The following is an 18,561-nucleotide window of genomic DNA, read 5'->3' as shown; positions in this document are numbered from 1 at the left end:
TATCAAGGCAAACCAGGTGGCTGTCTTAGCCATACTCCAGTTGCCAATAACCACAGGTGTGTTTATGAATTAATTAAAATTAGAATTCAGTTCCTCAGTCACAGTTAGCCATGTTTCAAGCAGGCAGTAACTACATGTGACTAGTGGCTGCCATGTTGGACAGCCCTGTGTGTAAACATTTCTCTCATTGTAGAAAGGTCTGTTGGAGAGCACTGCTGGAAAGAATTAGGAAACAGACTAGCTCTTTTATTTGCTTTGGGTAACTTTGTATAGGTTTATTTCTTGAATATATGTTGCGTTATAAATTTGGAGTAGTTCATAATAGCTGAAAAAATATTTTTATGGGTTTCTTTTAAAAGTTCTGGAGCAGAATGACTCATTAATGTTATTTATGAATTGTTTATTCACCAACTCTTTTCTTCATTGTCAAGAACATATGGAGTCAGTAATAGAACATACTGCATGTCTTTTTTCCCCCTGTATATTTATAACGAAGTGCCTGAAGGACACAAGATACTGTTTTATTTATTTTATTTGAATTATATGCCTGAGACTAAGCTCTTGTGTATTCAAGGCTACAATTTATAGTATTAATTAAGAACAGCTTTCTTTTTCTCCCCAGAATGAATTCAATATATTCTTCATTATTATATGTGAATCTTGAGTTTGTTTTCATTCATGATTGTTTTTTCTTCTCTCCCTGCCTCCCACCCTGTGCTTTTTGCCTCCTGACCTTTCCTTCTTCCACTTAATTCCCCCTCCCCTGACTCTTCTCTGTCTTCACTGGTTACTCTTCTTTCTTTTTTTCTCCCACTGCTTCTTCCAGTAACCTCCTTACTAGAAATGGAAATGACACAATATTCTCTTTAAAGCATTTAATGAACTTCTCCCCTGCTTTTTTGTAACCAAATGCTCCCCGCCCCCCACCCTGACCTTTTCCTTAAAGATACATCTTTATCTTTAAACACTTTTTTAAAGTATCTGTATAAAGTAAAGATACATCTGTATCTTTAAACACTTTTTTAAAGATACAGTATAATCACCGTACTATTCTTCCATTTAAAGTGTGTAATTCCATGGTTTTTAGTATATTCACAGAGTTATGTGACCATCACCACAATCAGTTTTTAAAATATTTTCATCACTTCAAAAAGAAACACAATACTCCTTAGCAATGCCTCTCCCGTTTTTTACCCACCCATCCTAGGCAATCACTCATCTACTTTGGCTCTCAAGTTTTTCCTGTTATGGTTATTTCATTTGCATGGAATCAGACAATGTATTTTTTTTCCTCTGGCCTCTTTCCTTTAGCATAATGTTTTTAACATTACTAATACTTCATTCCCCTTTATGGTTTAATGATACTTCGTTGTATGCATAATACCAGATTTTATTTATCTGTTCATCAGGAACTGGGAGTTGGGTTGTTTCTACCTTTTGCATATTGTGAATAATGCTGTGACTGTGTACAAGTTTTTTGTGTGGACATATGTTTTCATTCCTCTTGGGTATCCACCTAGGATTGAAATTGCTGGATCATACTCTTCAGTGGTTTGAGGATCTCCTAGACCAGTTTCCAAAGCAGCAACAGGATTTTATTACATTCCCACTAGCAGCACGTGATGAGGGTTCCAGTTTCTCCATATCCTTGCCCACACTTGTTACTGTCTGTCTTTTTTATTATAGCCATCCCAATGAGTATGAAGTAGTATTTCATTATGATAAAATATATATAACATAAAATTTACTGTCTTAACCAATTTTAAGTGTGTAGTAGAGTGGTGTTAAGTGCATTCACTCTTCTGTGTAACCATCACCACCATCCATCTCCAGAACGTTTTCATCTTTCTAAACTGAAAATTTGTGCACTTTAAACAATAACTTTCCACTTCCTCCATTGTGGTTTTGATTTGCTCTTTTCATGTGCTTATTGGCCACGTGTATATCTTGGAGAAGTGCCTATTCAGATCTTTTGCCCATTTTTAAGTGGCTTATTTATCTTTTTACTGTGTTGGAATAGTGCTTTATATAGTTTAGATTCAAGTCTCTTCTCAGGTATATGATCTACAAAAATTTTCTTCCATTTTCTATGTTGTTTTGTTATTTTCTGGGTAGTGTCTTTTGATGCACCAAGAGGTTTTAATTTTCATGTTCAGTTTGTCTTTTTCCTTTCATCACTCATACTTTTGATGTAATAGTAAGAAACCATTGTCTTATACACAGTTCATTTAGCTTTATGGCTGTGTTTTCTTCTAAATCTTACAGTTTTAGCTTACCTCCAACTTTTCAGCTGTTCCTTCCACATGCTATTCTGGCTCTTCTCTAGAGATCCTGCTTCTTACTCAGTCCATGCGCTGTGAACTTGGGTGCACTACCTTGTTTGAACTGCTGTCTCCAAGTGCATAAGAAAGCATTTTTGTTTTGATTCCATCGTTGAATTGTTTCATACTGTACTTCTTTTATGCTGTCTCCATCCTCAGCTCATGTGTCGGTTGTTCACCTACACTGGCTGGGAAATTTCACCAACTCTTCCTTCCTTGTGGTACCCGTGTTTATAATATCGTGGGCAATCTGAGTGTCCATATGGAGTGTCTTGTCAACATTCTAACCTTCCTTACTTCTCGGCTCCAGTCGTTATCACTTTTCTCCTTTTTCAGCAAATTGTTCTCATGACACGATCTTGCCATTCTTCAAAAATGCTAAATGCTTATACCTGTCCTCTATTATCACCTCCTGTTCTCTTTTTCTTCTTTCTCTCTGTCCTCTCTCCCTCTTACCCATCCTCCCCTTCTTTCTTTGCTTTCCCCAATGCCCAGCCACTTTGTTTCTCCTTCCTGGCTCTGGTCTCCAACCTGTACTTGAAGTATCATCTTATCCAACATGCATAGTTAATTTCCTTTTTTCTTCATCCTTCATGTGCATCCTATAAATCTCTCCATGCTACTTCCTCAGCCTTTTGACCCTTCCTCACATATGTTGTTGTTGTTCAGTCACTAAGTTGTCTGCAACCCCATGAACCGCAGCATGCCAGGCTTCCCTCTCCTTCACTGAGTTTGCTCAGACTCATTGTTCCTCACATCTGTTAGATGGTCAATAAATGATGAGTGAATGAATGAGTGATAGAATGAGCAAACCTTGGATCAGTTTATTTAACTCTTCAGTTCCTGCAGAAGAACTGCTGGGGCCCTGGAAAAAATGACACCTATACAAGGAGTCACTGTTAAAGTTCATGGTATCTCCGTACTTCAGCAATTTTCATGTATTTCTAGTCTTTAGTTCTTTTAAAAGGTACTGAACCTTTTAACACATATTTTAAACATCCACTGTGTTCTTATTTAACAATATTCTTTCTCTCTCATAGCAGATGAACTTCTATTTCATGTAGGAAATTGAGGCCAACAGATGGGAATCTTGCTTAGTATTCTCTGGCTTCTACAAGAATAATAGCATCTGTTTTCATGCTTCCCTCCTAACCCCCTATTTAAGAACAGGATGACTTGGCCCCTTTCCCATTCTGGGCTTGTGTCTCTACTGGTGTTTTGGATCTTACTCTCTCTACCTCCTGAAGGACCTAGCTTTATTAATTATTTCTTCTGTCTCCAGTTCTTTTTTCTCTATGACCCTTCTCTACTTAGCGTGTATATTTTAAAAAAGGAAAGAAAGAATTAATACACTAACACATGTATACTCAATTTTTTTTTTAGCTACAGGAGTCCTCTTTCTCTTTTTTCCTACTTTGCTTTTAGTAAGCATCGTCTAAATTAGCTGTCACCATTTTCTTATGACTCATGATTAATGAACTGTTTCTCCTGAGTTGATTGACCCCCTTACTGTTAAATCAGGCATACTCACTTCAGTCTTTATGTTACTAGTTATCTCTGAAGCATTTGACATTGTTGGCTACTTCTTTCTTTTTGAACTCTCTGCTATCTTAGCTTTGATCACATTGTATTAATATAAAGAAGCCATGTGGATTTCTTTTATAGCCAAGCTTAATGGTTCCAGTGGTTCTAGGTGGACATCCATCTCCAGTTAGGTAGGTTTGTTGAGTAGTGAAGCTCTAACTTTGAGATTTACTTTGCCTTTGACAATTTCCCAGCAATTATTGTTACCACCGCCATCTTGCTGGGCGGAATGATCAGGTGGAGCTGGATTCAGTGGGTTCTCACATGTCTTGCCTTATTTCCTGTAAGGCACTGGGGCCAAAAGGATGTTTCAAAGAGATTTAATAAAGTGTTTTTAAAGGTTCTTCTTGTTTCTTGTTTTAGTTGAGCTTATGATGACGTTTTTGTATAATAATGAAAGATTAAGAATAACAGAAATGTTCGTCAGTAGGGGAATGTGTGGATTGTTGCTGTTGTTCAGTTGCTAAACCATGTCTGACTCTTTGTGACCCCATGGATGGCAGCACGCCACACTTCTTTGTCCTTCACTGTCTCCCTGAGTTTGCTCAAGCTCATGTCCATCAAGTCACTGATGCCATCCAATCATTTCATCCTCTGTTGCCCCCTTGTCTTCTTACCCTGTATCTTGCCCAGCCTCAAGGTTTTTTCCAATGAGTCGACTCTTCACATCAGGTAGCTGAAGTATTCGGAGCCTCAGCTTTAGCATCAGTCCTTCCAATGAACATTTTGGGTTTTTTGCCTTTAGAATTCACTGGTTTGATTTCCTTGCTGTCCAAGGGCCGAAGAGTCTTCTCCAGCACCACGGTTTGAAAGCATCAGTTCTTCAGCACTGAGCCTTCTTTATGATCCAACTCTCACATCCGTACATGACTACTGCAAAAACCATAGCTTTGATTATACAGACCTTTGTCAGATAAGTGATGTCTCTGGTTTTTAGTACTCTGTCTAGGTTTGTCATAACTTTTCTTCCAAGGAGCAAGTGTCTTTTAATTTCATGGCTGTAGTCACTGTCTGCAGTGTTTTTGGAGCCCATGGGAATGAAATCTGTTACTGTTTCCACTTTTCCATCATCTATTGGCTACAAAGTGATGAGACCAGATGCCATGATCTTTGTTTTTTGAATGTTGACTTTTAAGCCAGCTTTTTCACTCTCCTTTTTCACCCTCATCAAGAGGCTCTAGTTGCTCTTGGCTTTCTGCATTATGTTATATCCATACATAGGATAATAGGCACTAGTAAAATGAATGAAGTGGATCTAGGTGTATTGATGATGTCTAGAAGAAAAATCAAGGAGCAGTTCTATTACTTTATCTGTCACCTATCTCATAATTTGTAAGGGGGGAAAAAACCACTACGGAACAGAACTATGCATAAATGTTTAACAGTTGGTATCTACTCATCAAACCATTATGAGTGAGTTCATTTGAGGAGTGGAAATGGAAGGTGTTATGAATTATTTTATTTATCTTTAATATTTCTGTTTTGTAGTAGAACAATAATGATTTTGAGAATTTTAAATGTAGAAAAAAATATTAGCTTATGACCTATTCTTACTTGTCTTGCTCTCCTTCCTCTAGCTTCTTGGGCTACAATCTTTACTTGTTTTCATTTTCCTTCCAAACTCTAGCCACTTTTTTGAATCCCCTTAGTGGGCGTCTCCTATCTTAATCCTGTTTATCCCTCAGAGTCACCTTTGGTTCCCTCTAAGCATTGCTGGATTACTCAGACATATTTTGTTATTAATGTCTTCCCTCTGTGTTCCCATGGCACCCTGGGAAATCTTTAGTCACTGGTGTCTGGAGCAGGAGCCGTTATTTGATTTTGTATTCCATGGACCTGAGCGGAGTACTCAGCACATGGTAGAAATTCATTAAAAGGGGTTTCAGTGTTAAAATAATAAAGGATCAAATTTGGAGTAGATCTTCTTAATACCAGCAAGTCCTTTTTTGTAGGTTGTCGTATTATGCTATTTTCCTTGAAGCTCTGTGTGAAGATACATGTTTTAATTAAACTGAAGTTTATATCTCAGGATGTGCTGAGTTTATATTTGATAGGCTATTCTAATTGAACTCCAGGCAGTTTATTTAAATGTAATATGATTTCTTTAATTATAATTGTAGGATGGAGAGTGATAATTTCATACTTCATTGTAACATGAAACAATATGGAATATTTTTATACTATCTTCAAATGCTTTAATTAAAGAAGATCTGCATTTGTGTGTTTCAAAATGTGTTCTCTTGACCCAAGCAGAAGGATAAAGAAAAATTAATGTTTCTTTTGCATATAAACTGCTTGCCTGACAGTTTGTTTTCTTTTTAGGTTCAACAGATAGATCGTGTAGTAGAAGTTGTGGAGGAAACAATTAAAGGTAAATGTTGAAAGTGAGATAATATGTATATTGTTTGAACTGTATTACAGATGAAGTAGATCTAAGTGTATTGATGATGTATAGAAAAAAAAATCAGGGGACAGGTCTGTTACTTTATCTGTTACCTATCTCATAGTTAGTAAGTGGGAAAAAAACACTACAGAACAACTATGCATAAATGTTTAACACTTGGTATCTACTTATCAAACCATAAAGTAACTTCACCTGAGGAGTGGTATTAGGGGGTGTTATGAGTGAGATAATGTATATGTTTGAAATGTATCATGAAGGTACTATACTTAACATTTGTTAAGCATTTTTATGAAAGTTATTGTTGGACAAAAATCATAACATTTTGTCCTTGCCTGCTTCGTGCATTGACTAGTCCAATATGGGAGGCTTATGTTTGTTTGGCTTTTTATTTTAGTGTAAAATAGACTTAATTTGAATCTGGGATTAGGAAGATAGGATTTAATCTTAAAATAAGGAAATGGCTTTATTTGCTCTTTTTTTCAGTTTTATTGAGGTACAGTTGACATTTTTTGCTTGTTTTTATATCACATAATTAGTTGCAGTTATTCCTTCTGAAAGGACTGTTAAAAGTAGTACTCAGTTTTGATTTCTCTTCTATATGTAATTTTTGTATTTACACCAGAAAATAGAATTATACTTTGATTGTTTTATTAGCCAGTATTCTTTGAAATAGATTCTTATTGAAGCTACTGAGGAGTAAACCATTCTTAATTCTGTGGATTAATTTGTAAATATTTGTAGTCTACTTCTGTTAGATTAGCATGAATGAAAACTGATAATATGATATTAAAATATTAAGTGAATTGAGGTTCTCACTTAGAATTTTAGCCATTTTTAAAATAAATGCAAATTCTGTGTTTTTTAAAAAAAGTCTACTTCCACAAAGTTGATATTTTTAACCACATACTTTTCCTGCTGGATTGTATTTACTACCTTCCACATGCTGTTATTCATTAATTTTGAATCTTTAATTTACTCTTGTTGAGTTGCTAAGTTGTGTCTGCCTCTTTGCGACCCCGTTGACTGCAGTACTCCAGGCTCCTCTGTCCTCCACTATCTCCCAGAGTTTGCTCAAATTCATCTTCATCGAGTCAGCGGTGTTATTTAACCATCTCATCCTCTGCTGCCCCCTTTTCTTTTGCCTTCAATCTTTCTCAGCATCAGGATCTTTTCCATTGAGTTGCCTGTCTGCATCAGGTAGCCAAAGTATTGAAGCTTCAGCTTCAGCAACAGTCCTTCCAATGAATATTCAGGGTTGTTTGCCTTTAGGATTGACTGGTTTAATCTCCTTGCTATCCAAGGAAGTCACAAGAGTCTTCTCCAACACCACAATTCAAAGGCATCAGTTCTTGGGACTCAGCCTTCTTTAAGGTCCAGATTTATTTAATTTATTAAATGATTACAGAATATGAGGATTTTAGACTTACGTATTAGTCTTCCTTGAAATTCTGAGACAAAATGAAATATCAGGATTAAAACTTTGTAGCAGTGATAAGTTTGAAACTTTTTTTCAAACCGTACCTCAACCCTATCTTATGAGGTGTAGAAGTACTAGCATTTATTGTGCACTTACAGAGTGACAGGCACTGTACTAAGCATGGAGTAAGTCACTTCAATATTTTACAACAGTGCTGTGAAGTGAGTATGTCCTCATTTTTCAGAAGAGGAAGTTTGGACACAGGGTATACAGGTAGTGAATGGCGGAGTTGGAATCTGAATCTAAGCATTATGACTCTGATGCCCCCTGCTCTTAAATTTGCCACTCCATTCACACTATACTATGACTGCTCTGCTCTCTCCTGGTTGAGAATCACTACCTTAACAGTTGTTCAACTGAGCTTCTTAAAGTAGTGTTTCAGGATGCTTGAGGATTCTATTGCTTGTCTTGAGTACCTGGCATATATTGTTGTTGTTTAGTCACTCAGTTGTGTCTGACTCTTTGTGACCCCGTAGACTGTAACCCACCAAGCTCCTCTGTCCATGGGATTTCCCAGGCAAGAACACTGGAGTGGGTTGCCATTTCCTTCTCCAGGGAATATTCAGGAATATTCCCAACCCAGGGCTCGAACCTACTTCTGCATTGGCACGCAGGTTCTTTACCACTAAACCATCTCGGAAGCCCACCAGGCATATACTAGTCCCTAAATTATATTAAAAAAAAAACCTAAATGACAATGAAGATAGGAGAAAAATCTAGCAGACTATGGGTGTGGCTATGACTTTTTAGATGATATACCAAAGAGGGACTGTCTGTGAAAGATAATTGATGAGTTGAACCTCGATAAAATTAAAAACTTCTGCTCTGCAAAACATAGCATCGAGAGAATGGGAAGATGATCCACAGACTTTTGCAAAAGACATACCTGATTAACTGTAATGTAAAGTACACAGAATACCTCTTAAAACCCAGCAATTGGAAAATAAACAACCTGATGAAGAAATGGGCCAGTGACTGTATCAGAAATGTCCCCAAAGATACACAGGTGGAAAATAACCATATGAAAAGATGCTTCACATCACATGGCATCAGGGATGATACCAACCAGCCTCTTGCTGCAGGAGTTAACTCATTGGTACAGATTCAGATTTGCTCGAAAGGAGCTTATTATGAATAACAAAAGATGCCCCTCTCACTGTTGTCACTCAGGAAGTAATAAGAGTTTTAGGAAATTGGTACCAGGAATGAGGGACGGTTATGTATTTCTGTATCACAGTATCACAGAAGGCCTATCACTTCCAGGTTGGTTTAATTAGGGATAGCCTCTCTCTAAAGAGTTTTGCTTAAGTAGATTTATTGGAGAGATTGTAGTTGAGTTTTTGATAGTCTACAGCAAGAGTTGAGTTGAAGATGAAGTTGATGTGGAGTTGATGTGGGTGTTCACTGGCAGGTTGGTTTGAGGATGGGAAGGTTGAGGATTTAAATCTTAGTAATACAAATCAGGAAAGGAGTACGTCAAGGCAGTACTTTGTCACCCCGCTTATTTAACTTATATGCAGAGTACATCATGAGAAATGCTGGGCTGGAAGAAGCACAAGCTGGAATCAAGATTACTGGGAGAAATATCAATAACCTCAGATAGGCAGATGACACCACCCTTATGGCAGAAAGCGAAGAAGAACTAAAGAGCCTCTTGATGAAAGTGAAAGAGGAGAGTGAAAAAGCCGGCTTAAAACTCAACATTCAGAAAACGAAGATCATGGCATCCGGTCCCATCACTTCATGGCAAATAAATGGGGAAACAGTGGAAACAGTGTCAGACTTTATTTTTCTGGGCTCCAAAATCACTTCAGATGGTGATTGCAGCCATGAAATTAAAAGACACCTGTTCCTTGGAAGAAAAGCTATGACCAACCTAGACAGCTTATTAAAAAACAGAGACATTACTTTGCCAACAAAGGTCTGTCTTGTCAAAGCTTTGGTTTTTCTAGTAGTCATATATGGATGTGAGAGTTGGACTATAAAGAAAGCTGAGCGCCGAAGAATTGATGCTTTTGAACTGTGGTGTTGGAGAAGACTCTTGAGAGTCCCTTGGACTGCAAGGAGATCCAACCAGTCCATCCTAAAGGAGATCAGTACTGGGTGTTCATTGAAAGAACTGATGTTGAAGCTAAAACTCCAATACTTTGGCCACCTGATGTGAAGAACCTGACTCATTGGAAAAGACCCTGATGCTGGGAAAGATTGAAGTCAGGAGGAAAAGGGGATGACAGAGGATGAGATGGTTGAATGGCATCACCAACTCAATGGACTTGAGTTTTGAGTAAACTCTGAGACTGGTGATAGACCTGGAGGCCTGGCATGCTACAGTCCATGGGGTCACAAAGAGTCAGACACGACTGAGCGACTGAACCGAACTGAATACAAGATAATTTTAGAGACAGAAGAAATAATTTTGGTAGATGTCCTTAGTTTGCAGATCAGGAAGCTGATCCAGGAAGGAGTTATGTGACTCACCTGAAATCTGGTTAATGGAAATCTGGAACTGATTTTTCCATTCTTTGCTTTCTATTTCTTCTGCCAATCCTTACTTTCATTAAGACAGCACAAGTTAGTGAAATAATGTGGTCCTTATAGCAGTTAACTACTTTCTGTCTGTCTTGCAGTAAGTTATTTCTCTGAGGCTCAGTTTAAAATGGAGAGGATTAAATGGGTAAGACTTTTGCAATGCCTGGGATATACTAGGGGAAAATTCTTGTGTATTTATTTCTACCTCTTTAATACTTAGACTGCTGGAATAATCTAACTCACCTTCAATAGCAGAGATGCTCCTTTCAATTGGACTGTGTCTATGGCCCTCATGTTCTGGAAATGTTTTCCTCTCCTGCGTGCATACCTTCAACGGTTGCCTGTTACGTACCAAGTTAACTGGTGACTTCTGCCTCATTCCGCCATTTCCACTGTTTCTTCCATCACTTCCATACTAAGCCTTTTGCTCCAGCCAACTGGACTGTTTGATGGAATGTTGATATACTGTCCTGTATATTATTTGCAACTTGCTCTACATTTGTCTTAGGAACTTACACATAGCAGAGAAGTTCTGTTTGCCTGCCAGACCCATTCCCCACCCTTCCTCACCTCGACGTGTGTCCATGGAGGCAGAGCTGTGTGGACTACATTGGTAGGATCCCTGTTACCTGGTGTCTAGTTGCATTTCTCCAGTTAGAGGTGTGATTAGAGTATGAAATGGGAGGGTTCATTCCCTTCTCTCAGTTCCTTCTTTCCTGCTCATCCTAACCCGAAGGTCGTAACTCCTATCAGGTGGCCCTCTCTAGTCATCTGTTTTTCTCCTGGTTCCTGTAGCGCTTCTTTTCCTTTGCTTTTTCAGGCACAAGGCTGGAAAGAGCATCCTGTTGTTGCTTGCCTGAGAGTCTTGCATTGTCTCTTGTTGGTCTTCCTAACCTTGCCAAACTTTAGTAATTAGTGCCTTTATTAAAACCTCTTCCATTATGCAGTGTGCCATCTGCTTTGCTGGGGCCCTGGTTGATAGATGCTCGGTGGAGAAGGAGGCTCTGCCCAGAAGGGCCAGATGGAGTACAGGCTGACCAGGGTATTCTGCTGTAACTGTTCTGTTTCCACATTTGATGCCTGTGGGGCTCCCTCATATGTCTTCCTTGATGGGGATTTGGACACACAGCCTCTACCACAGCCTGTTTGTGTGGTTTTTACATTAAATGAAGTCATGTTTTTTAAAAAACCATATTAGTAAGATACATTGGTGACAAAAACATTTAAATCTATTGTATTGGGTTGGCCAAAATGTTCATTCAGGATTTTCTGTAAATTGTTATGGGAAAACCCAAATGAATGTTTTGGCCAACCCAGATAATTATAGTAAAACTGTATAAAGCATATTCCTTTTATGTCTCTCTTGGTTGGAGGAAAATGGAGAATTTAAGTTAACGCTTTAAGACTTCTCAATGTTTAACACTAGTGGCCTGAAAATACCATCCATATATATCATTTGCTTTAGGAGAGGCCAAATTATAATGACTTTAGGATTTTCTTCTGTGTCATCTTCACAGTTCAACAAGATATGTAGCTGAAGCTAATGGAAGGAGTACAGTATTTAATGGATTTCAGTTCAGTAGAGTTCACTCGCTCAGTCGTGTCCAACTCTTTGCGACCCCATGAATTGCAGCACGCCAGGCCTCCCTGTCCATCACCGACTCCCGGAGTTTACTCAAACTCCTGTCCATCGAGTCGGTGATGCCATCCAGCCATCTCATGCTCTGTGCTCCCCTTCTCCTCCTGCCCCCAATTCTTCCCAGCATCAGGGTCTTTTCCAATGAGTCAACTCTTCGCATGAGGTGGCCAAAGTATTGGAGTTTCAGCTTTAGCATCAGTCCTTCCAAAGAACACCCAAGGCTGATCTCCTTTAGAATGGACTGGTTGGATCTCCTTGCAGTCCAAGGGACTCTCAAGAGTCTTCTTCAACACCACAGTTCAAAAGCATCAATTCTTTGGCGCTCAGCTTTCTTCACAGTCCACCTCTCACATCCGTACATGACTACTGGAAAAACCATAGCCTTGACTAGACAGACCTTTGTTGGCAAAGCAATGTCTCTGCTTTTGAATATGCTATCTAGGTTGGTCATAACTTTCCTTCCAAGGAGTAAGCGTCTTTTAATTTCATGGCTGCAGTCACCATCTGCAGTGATTTTGGAGCCCCAAAAAATAAAGTCGGACACTGTTTCCACTGTTTCCACTGTTTCCCCATCTATTTCCCATGAAGTGATGGGACCAGATGCCATGATCTTAATTTTCTGAATGTTGAGCTTTAAGCCAACTTTTTCACTCTCCTCTTTTGCTTTTATCAAGAGGCTCTTTAGTTCCTCTTCACTTTCTGCCATAAGGGTGGTGTCATCTGCATATCTGAGGTTATTGATATTTCTCCCGGCAATCTTGATTCCAGCTTGTGTTTCTTCCAGCCCAGCATTTCTCATGATGTACTCTGCATAGAAGTTAAATAAGCAGGGTGACAATATACAGCCTTGATGTACTCCTTTTCCTATTTGGAACCAGTCTGTTGTTGCATGTCCAGTCCTAACTGTTGCTTCCTGACCTGCATATAGGTTTCTCAAGAGGCAGGTCAAGTGGTCTGGTATTCCCATCTCTTTCAGAATTTTCCACAGTTGATTGTGATCCACACAGTCAAAGGCTTTGGCATGGTCAATAAAGCAGAAATAGATGTTTTTCTGGAACTCTCTTGCTTTTTTTGATGATCCAGCAGCTGTTGGCAATTTGATCTCTGGTTCCTCTGCCTTTTCTAAAACCAGCTTGAATATCTGGAAGTTCGTGGTTCACGTATTGCTGAAGCTGGCTTGGAGAATTTTGAGCATTACTTTACTGGCATGTGAGATGAGTACAATTGTACAGTAGTTTGAGCATTCTTTGGCATTGCCTTTCTTTGGGATTGGAATGAAAACTGACTTTTTCCAGTCCTGTGGCCACTGCTGAGTTTTCCAAAATTGCTGGCATATTGAGTGTAGCACTTTCACAGCATCATCTTTCAGGATTTGAAAGAGCTCAACTGGAATTCCATCACCTCCACTAGCTTTGTTCATAGTGATGCTTTCTAAGGCCCACTTGACTTCACATTCCAGGATGTCTGGCTCTAGGTGAGTAATCACACCTTCGTGATTATCCCTCATCAGTCTCTAGTAAAGGAGGCCTCTGTTGTTTTATCTCTTTTGCTGGTATTTCATTTAGTCTAATTCCAGATGCCTCCAGTGTTGGTAATTCAGAGCTTTCCAATACGGTACAATCTGCAAGTTTAATTGATTTTCCATTTCTTCTGACTTCTTGGTAATTGATGTGATCCTGGATTAGACTGACCTGAATTCCCAGGGTACTTCACTGAACAGTTCTTTCTTATTTAACACATTCTATTAATCTTTACTTTGTCAGAATTGTACTTTGCATTTGTTACTGATTTAGAATATAAAGTTTTTGTAAATTGAGACTGCAAGGCAGATCTGTCTCAAGTATAGTTTTATCAGTGTTAGTGACTTGAGTAACCTCCCTACAAAGTCCAGTGGAGATTTTCTTGAAGATGTTTCAAACTTAATGAGCAAGTGACCTGAGCTCGGACAAGTAACCTCGTACACCTGGGATAGTATTGGATCACAGATAGAATTGCATCACATCTGCTTTTTCAGTATTTGCTTTTCAGTAAAATAATTTTCTTGATTTTTCAAAATATGCTTTGAAGGACACTCTGCACAGCCTCTGTTACTATAGTCTGAATGTAGTGGGAACAGGTGGATGTTGGTTCTACATGTTGTGAGCACTTCCAGTGTCACGGGTGCAGTTAGATAGGTGGTAACTTCTGCCTTCTGATAACTAAAGGAGCCAGGATTTATTGCAATCTTTTTTTTTTTTTCCATGAGCCGATTTGTTTTACCTGTATGTTCTGTATTAACCTGTGATTACAGGTTGGTAAGCATTGCGTTTTTGCCTCCTTAGATGTGTCAGTTGGTGTTCTTTCCATTCTCTTTCCCTTCTCTCCTCTCCTTTAGTTTCCCCGAATAACCATAGTCCTCACCTTTACTTATTTGTCCTCTATATTTCTTGTATGTCCTAGAATGAACTTTTTATTCATCATATTTCTTTTAGATAGCATTTTTTAAATCATAATAGTTTTAGAAATAAGACCAAGCAAATTTCTTTATGACCCCAAACAGCAAAATTCTCCCAGAAGACTGTAAGTTGATTTCTTCACATCACTTTATTCTATAATAGATGGTTTGGAATAATGACTGCATAGGACAGTTCGTGAGAAGAAACCACTGTGTCTTGTCTGGATATCTATAACTTTATAAATTATCAATCCTGTTTCTAGCCACAGAAATAATAAGTAGTCCCAGTATTATTTATCTGCTTCAAAAATAGCCAAGTGATGCTCTCCCAAGAGTCTTCTTTAAACATGGGAAATAGTTGCATTTATTTTATTTTTGAAAATAAAAGTAGTTAAAGAACTTTAAGTTGGTCGAATACTTTTCTGCCATTAAAGCTTTTAAAACTCAAATGCATAATATGTTTCCCAGGTGAATTCTGCTGTGCTAACTTCAGTGTTTTATGTGTTTTGGTTGTGTTAATTTAATTACACTCCTTTTGTGTGTTCATCATTTATATTTTCTATTCAGAGATGCATGATCTTATGGTTTGCAGCTACCTTTACTGATAATGGGATTTATTGATATGAAGACTTGGGTGTTTCATTAACTTCGATTTCTTTGTTCCAGAGTGGGAGTGGGGTGGGTGCATACTGTTGATTAATTCGTTAGGTTGATGATTGTAACATAATTTTCACATAACTTTTATAATGGTTCACTGGATTTGATTGTTCAAAGCAAGGCAAGGAAATTACTTTAAGTTTGAACTTCTCAGGCTTCCCATGACCCAGCCCATGTGTTTGTGGTCTCAGTGATCTGTCTGGTAAAGCACCTCCATCCTTCCTTGTTTAAATATTAACAAGGACTTGCCTGCTGTGAAAATTGGGCTTACATGTTAACTCTTTGCAAAGTTTGATACTGCCTTGGCAGATTGCAGATTGTTGAGTTCTCTAAAAATGCATTATTGTAGTCTAAACTTTTATGAGTGCTGTTCATGTCAAAACAGTTGATAAAGTTTGAACATCAATAACATTAATCATGTCTGTAGATTAATAGTTTTCTTTTCAAGTATTTGGTATTCTCAGATATAAATATTTCTGAGTCCTGTAGTTCCAATTTCTGTTTACTCTACTTTATGGAGAAAGAAATGGCAACCCACTCCAGTACTCTTAACTGGAAAATTTCATGGATGGAGGAGCCTGGTAGGCTACAGTCCATGGGGTGGCAAAGAGTCAGACAAGACTACGTGACTTCACTTCACTTCACTACTTTCTTTAGTAATGCCAAGTAGATCAATTAATCCTATTATGAGGCTCTCATAGAAGTCCTTAAAATTAATATAATTAATAAAACGTCAGTGTACCTAAGTTCTTTTACTGTAACTATCTTTTTAGAGAATTAGTATGTGGTACACTGCTTTATACTCTGCATGTGTATATGAGCTTTCTTACTATTTGGAAAAGTTTGTCTTCATTTAAAGACTCTACTATTTTTGTTTAGTAAAATGTGGCAAGAATAGTTGAGAGTGTAAACTTAGGGAAAATAATCCTAGCAGCTTTATTACATTTTTTAAATAGAGAGTAAAATTGTGGGTTGATTGTGGTGTTGTCTATTCCAATATGACTGTCAATAAAATAGAAAATTGTATTGGTAATTCTTCTTTAGTACTTTATAGCTGAGTTCTATAAAAATAGAAATACAAAGTGAAAAACCATGTTAGGTCATGTTAGAGGTGCACTATCTAAAATCCCAGGAGCAAAAAATACATAAAATTTTGACATCTTTGAAAAATTTCTTAAAAATATTTTATAGCCAGTAAAATCATATATCACAGACAAGTGAGAAAACTTGTAACATAGAGTAATTTGATGGTTCAGACGTTCAGTTCAGTTCAGTCGCTCAGTCGTATTCGACTCTGCGACCCCATGAATCGCAGCACGCCAGGCCTCCCTGTCCATCACCAACTCCTGGAGTTCACTCAGACTCACGTCCATCGAGTCAGTGATGCCATCCAGCCATCTCATCCTCTGTCGTCCCCTTCTTCTCCTGCCCCCAATCCCTCCCAGCATCACAGTCTTTTCCAATGAGTCAACTCTTCGCATGAGGTGGCCAAAGTACTGGAGTTTCAGCTTTAGCATCATTCCTTCCAAAGAAATCCCAGGGCTGATCTCCTTCAGAATGGACTGGTTGGATCTCCTTGCAGTCCAAGGGACTCTCAAGAGTCTTCTCCAACACCACAATTCAAAAGCATCAATTCTTCGGCGCTCAGCCTTCTTCACAGTCCAACTCTCACATCCATACATGACCACAGGAAAAACCATAGCCTTGACTAGATGAACCTTTGTTGGCAAAGTAATGTCTCTGCTTTTGAGTATGCTATCTAGGTTGGTCATAACTTTCCTTCCAAGGAGTAAACGTCTTTTAATTTCATGGCTGCAGTCACCATCTGCAGTGATTTTGGAGCCCAGGAAAATAAAGTCTGACACTGTTTCCACTGTTTCCCCATCTATTTGCCATGAAGTGATGGGACCGGATGCCATGATCTTCGTTTTCTGAATGTTGAGCTTTAAGCCCACTTTTTCACTCTCCACTTTCACTTTCATCAAGAGGCTTTTGAGTTCCTCTTCACTTTCTGCCATAAGGGTGGTGTCATCTGCATATCTGAGGTTATTGATATTTCTCCCGGCAATCTTGATTCCAGCTTGTGTTTCTTCCAGTCCAACGTTTCTCATGATGTACTCTGCATAGAAGTTAAATAAGCAGGGTGACAATATACAGCCTTGATGTACTCCTTTTCCTATTTGGAACCAGTCTGTTGTTCCATGTCCAGTTCTAACTGTTGCTTCCTGACCTGCATACAGATTTCTCAAAAGGCAGGTCAGGTGGTCTGGTATTCCCATCTCTTTCAGAATTTTCCACAGTTTATTGTGATCCACACAGTCAAAGGCTTTGGCATGGTCAATAAAGCAGAAATAGATGTTTTTCTGGAACTCTCTTGCTTTTTCTATGATCCAGCGGATGTTGGCAATTTGATCTCTGGTTCCTCTGCCTTTTCTAAAACCAGCTTGAACGTCAGGAATTTCACGGTTCACGTAATGCTGAAGCCCGGCTTGGAGAATTTTAAGCATTACTTTACTCGGGTGTGAGATGAGTGCAATTGTGCGGTAGTTTGAGCATTCTTTGGCATTGCCTTTCTTTGGGATTGGAATGAAAACTGACTTTTTCCAGTCCTGTGGCCACTGCTGAGTTTTCCAAATTTGCTGGCATAGTGAGTGCAGCACTTTCACAGCATCATCTTTCAGGATTTGAAATAGCTGAACTGGAATTCCATCACCTCTGTTACTGGACAAGAAATTGAAATCTGATCCTCTCTTTTTCTTGAACATTTTGACAGAAGAATTTACTTAATGAGACAAGTTGTAGGTTTTCTTCTATTAGGTGATGTCATTGGCCCTTCCTTAGAAAATCTAATCTTGCTAGCAACTGATGTTGAGAAAGAATGCTCAGTTAATATTAAAGTTCTGTATCTAATGTTTGAAGATGCACATATTTTCTTTGAAAACTTCATCTCATAACCCTCTACAAAGCATACAGCATACATGCAGCCATTACTTCGGAGACTGCAAGAATAAATACCAATTTTGCTTACTAGTTTGAAGATGGAAAAATTCATTTGCAGAATCTCCAGTTAGGAGATCAACTATGGATGCATTTTTAAGTAGAAACTTAATCAGTACTACTGTTTTATAACAAAGCATATGCTGTATTGAGTAAGAAAGAAATAGTAATTGAAATGTCTTCATGAAAGATGCCTTCCAACACATGAAATCTTTATTGTAACTCTGAAATTCAAGTGCACCATTTCTTTAAGCTGCCCTGAAGTCTGGTGCTGTAATGGGTGAGAATCATTGATTGAGACTATGCAGGGTTATGCTGAAATACTTGGCTCTGCTGCTCACAGTGTCATGTTTAACAACCCACACAAGCTCCTTGGTTCTCCATTTCCTGGCCCATAAATTGTAGGATATGGTAGGTCCCTTCAACTCGGAAATTTTAGGAGTGTTGGGAGTCTGCAGTATAAAACTGAGCTTCCGAGCCTGTCATTAGAAGGAAATGGTGACATTTTGGACAGTGATC

At 38.4% G+C, this 18,561-nt stretch overlaps 1 protein-coding gene across 4 annotated transcripts in view; it reads left to right on the top strand.

Annotated features, from left to right (window-relative positions):
• The window catches only part of CDKAL1 (CDK5 regulatory subunit associated protein 1 like 1), a 612,813-nt gene that overhangs the window by 186,015 nt on the left and 408,237 nt on the right, over positions 1-18,561 (top strand). For all 4 annotated transcript variants that reach the window (XM_027525190.1, XM_027525191.1, XM_027525189.1 and 1 more), the window contains one exon: positions 6,228-6,276. In XM_027525190.1, the coding sequence (XP_027380991.1) occupies positions 6,228-6,276 (49 nt within the window). The remainder of the gene's footprint in view (positions 1-6,227; positions 6,277-18,561) is intronic.

The sequence above is a fragment of the Bos indicus x Bos taurus genome, chromosome 23, assembly GCF_003369695.1.
Source record: "Bos indicus x Bos taurus breed Angus x Brahman F1 hybrid chromosome 23, Bos_hybrid_MaternalHap_v2.0, whole genome shotgun sequence".
NCBI lineage: Eukaryota > Metazoa > Chordata > Mammalia > Artiodactyla > Bovidae > Bos > Bos indicus x Bos taurus.
The sequence above is the reverse complement of the archived record's forward strand: the minus strand, read 5'-3'. Positions and strand labels throughout refer to the sequence as shown.